The following is a 3,080-nucleotide window of genomic DNA, read 5'->3' as shown; positions in this document are numbered from 1 at the left end:
GAATGATAGTTCCACCAGTCTGGCACTTTTAATTACTGTGTGTAATGTAGATAAATCTTGGGTAATGATCTGTTGTTCTCAGATAAACCTTATCTAGACATATATTTCTTGATCTGCTATGTATAATTTGTCAGTAGGTTGTTGGAGAAATATGGTTCTCTCTGGTTTTCAAAACTAGCTAGGCAAGATGTTTTAATATAGGCTTAAGCATGAGAGTTAGGAGAAAAAGAAACTAAAATTCAAGAAAATAAGACATACCCAAGTGTGAGTACAGGCTTCTCAAGAGAGAGTTGCCCATTATATTGGTGGGATTTTTTTTGTCTTTTTGATACAGGGTCTCCCTTTTTTCTCCAGCTGGCCTGGAACTCACTATATAGACAAGGCTGGCCTCGAACTTACAAAAGATCAACCCACCTCTGACTCCCAAGTGTTAAGGATTAAAGGCGTGTGCCACCACGCCCTGCTCCATTATATTGGTTTTGAGGCTTTTCTTTTAACAGTGGCATGCTACATCAGTGAATGAATATAGTATGATTTATTTGACCATAGGCCTTTTGATTGACATTGCGTTTCTGTTTTGGGTTATTGCATCCATTGTTATATTCTAGTATCACATATGCATCGATGTATCTAGATGCAAAGTTCCTTACAATGGAATCACTGAGTCAAATTTTTATATGTGTCATCCAGTTGTCCTTCAAAATGGTTATATCAGCTTACATGCTGAATCACGATGTTAAGAAATTTCCTGTTACGGAGCTGGGCATGGTGGCACACACCTTTAAACCCAGCACTTGGGAAGCAGAGGAAGGTGGCTCTCTGTGAGTTCAAGGCCAGCCTGGTCTACATAGTGAGTTCCAGGCCAGTTGAGGCTACAGGGAGACCCTGTGTCAAAGACAAAAAAAAAAAAAAAGGAATTCCTGTTTCTTCCTGTTGGTAATGAATATTATAAACACCTAACTTCTGCCAAGCCAGTATAGCAAAAATATTTAAACTACCAGTTTAATAATTCCCATGTTAAAATCACAAAAAGCCTAGACTTCTTAGGTCTTTGCTCTTCCTATGGGCTGTGACTAGAATACTTTTTAAAAAAAAATTTATTATTTTTATTTTATGTATATGCATGTATTGCCTGCATGTAGGTAAGTGCACCCATGTCATGCAGTGACCATGGAGGTCAAAAGAAGCTGTTGGATCCCCTGGGACTGGAGTTACGGACAGTTGTTAGCTGCCGTGTGGGTGCTGAGATTTGAACCTGGGTCTTCTACAAGAACAACCAGTGTTCTTAACCGTAGAGCCATCTCTCCAGCCCCTAGAATACTTCTTGAGTTATCTAAAATGCATATTTAGTTATTGGATTATGTAGTTTGTCGTTATGTCTGAAGCATGCCAATATATTTCTGCTCAGGTGAAAAGCTGCAGATGCTAAAAGCTAAGCTGCAAGAGGCAATGAAACTCCGAAGACTTGAGGAACGGCAAAAGCGTCAGGCATTACTTAAGTTAGATAATGAAGATGGATTTGAAGAGGAGGAGGAAGAAGAAGAAATGACAGATGAGTCTGAGGAAGATGGAGAAGAGGAAATAGAGGACGAGGAAGAGAAAGAACAGGAGGAAGAGGAGGAACAAGGCAATCAAGAGGTTTCTGGCAATTACATAATGTTGTTACTTGGTCATGATGAATAAGAAGAGAAAAATCGAATTTAAATAAGAGTATAATAATTATATTCAAATGTACAAGAGATTTTTAGGGAACATGGTGTGCTTAAAGCTCAGTGCATACAGTTTTGTTAGCAATGTTGAGCGCTCACTGTTCACAGTTCACAGAGCTGTGTCAGTTTCTACCTGTTAGTTTATGTGTTTTCATATACTGCCAATGTTGAAAATGGCCTTTTTACTAATAAGAACTTTTATGTTTGTATTTTATTTAGTTTTTTTCTATTTGGATTAAAAAACAGTTGTCTTGGCTAGGTTTAGGTCTAGAATAAATTCTTAATCAAGCAGAGGCCTTCTAAGTTAATCTCATTCTTTGTTAAAGGGATATTTATAGAAGACCTCTGGCCCTTATTCCATAGGTTTTGCTGCCCCAGAAAGACAAGTGATTGAGTATGAAACAGGGTCTCCCTGTAGCCCCAGCTGGCCTTGAACTCACAGAGATCCGCTTGCCCCTGCCTCCCAAGTGCTGGGACTTCAGGCGTGCACCACCACGCCTGGCTGAAAAAAGTTTTCTTGTTGATGTACTGACATCAGTCGAAAGAGATGGTTAGTATTTGACCCTGAGTAAAAGAAGAGGCCTGAGCTGTACAGAAATGTTGTAGTCTGTGGTCATGATCAGTAGTCATCCTTTGTCTTCAACTGGCTGTTTAATCTCTTAATGCCTCAGTAAAATGCTAATCTAATCTTCCTTCATAATTTTATAGCCATTTGGGGAGAGTGAAAAGTAAGGTGAGTATTAAAAGCTCTAACAGTTAGCCAGGCATGGTGATACACAGTCAGCCTGGTCTACATAGCAAGTTCCAGACTAGCCAGGGCTACATAGCAAGACTCAGCCTCAAAAATAATGAAATCTAAAAGTTTCAGGGAAATTATGTTGAAGTTCACTTTTAGACTTAAGGTGTAACCTATAAGTAGACAGCCATATTTCAGACTGACAGTGAATTTGCTTTTACATTTTCTTGACTTAATAGTATTTTGTTTTTCATCATTGGCAAAGATTTCAGAATTCCTTCTTGGTAGTGAAGATACAGAAACTAAAGATGAAAAAGAGATGGATAAAGAAAATTCTGACGTCAGTAGTGAAATTGAGAAGTCAGTTGGCCTCTCTGTTCCCAAGCCCCTCTCAGCGGATTCTACCTTACTTCTGTTTAAGGACAGCTCTTCCAAGATGGGGTAAGTAATTCTCTCTGAGGAAATATATCTTTGGATTTCTTTTTAGAGGGCATAAAGTAAGAACAGATACTCACACAAATGTCCTCTGTTGTAGTTTCTTTCCTACTGAAGAAAAATCAGAAACAGAAGAAAACTTGGGCAAACACCCTGGCAAACTGGGTAAGTAGTTATACTATATAGAACTTTAGCTTTGA

At 38.6% G+C, this 3,080-nt stretch overlaps 1 protein-coding gene across 3 annotated transcripts in view; it reads left to right on the top strand.

Annotated features, from left to right (window-relative positions):
• Positions 1-3,080, top strand: part of Clspn (claspin) — a 48,517-nt gene that overhangs the window by 30,244 nt on the left and 15,193 nt on the right. For all 3 annotated transcript variants that reach the window (XM_029563124.1, XM_008832118.2, XM_029563123.1), the window contains 3 exons: positions 1,409-1,638; positions 2,711-2,886; positions 2,981-3,045. In XM_029563124.1, the coding sequence (XP_029418984.1) occupies positions 1,409-1,638; positions 2,711-2,886; positions 2,981-3,045 (471 nt within the window). The remainder of the gene's footprint in view (positions 1-1,408; positions 1,639-2,710; positions 2,887-2,980; positions 3,046-3,080) is intronic.

This window comes from Nannospalax galili, unplaced genomic scaffold (assembly GCF_000622305.1).
Source record: "Nannospalax galili isolate Female #2095 unplaced genomic scaffold, S.galili_v1.0 scaffold1055, whole genome shotgun sequence".
In the NCBI taxonomy this organism is placed as follows: domain Eukaryota; kingdom Metazoa; phylum Chordata; class Mammalia; order Rodentia; family Spalacidae; genus Nannospalax; species Nannospalax galili.
This window is presented reverse-complemented; position numbering and strand designations above follow the sequence as displayed.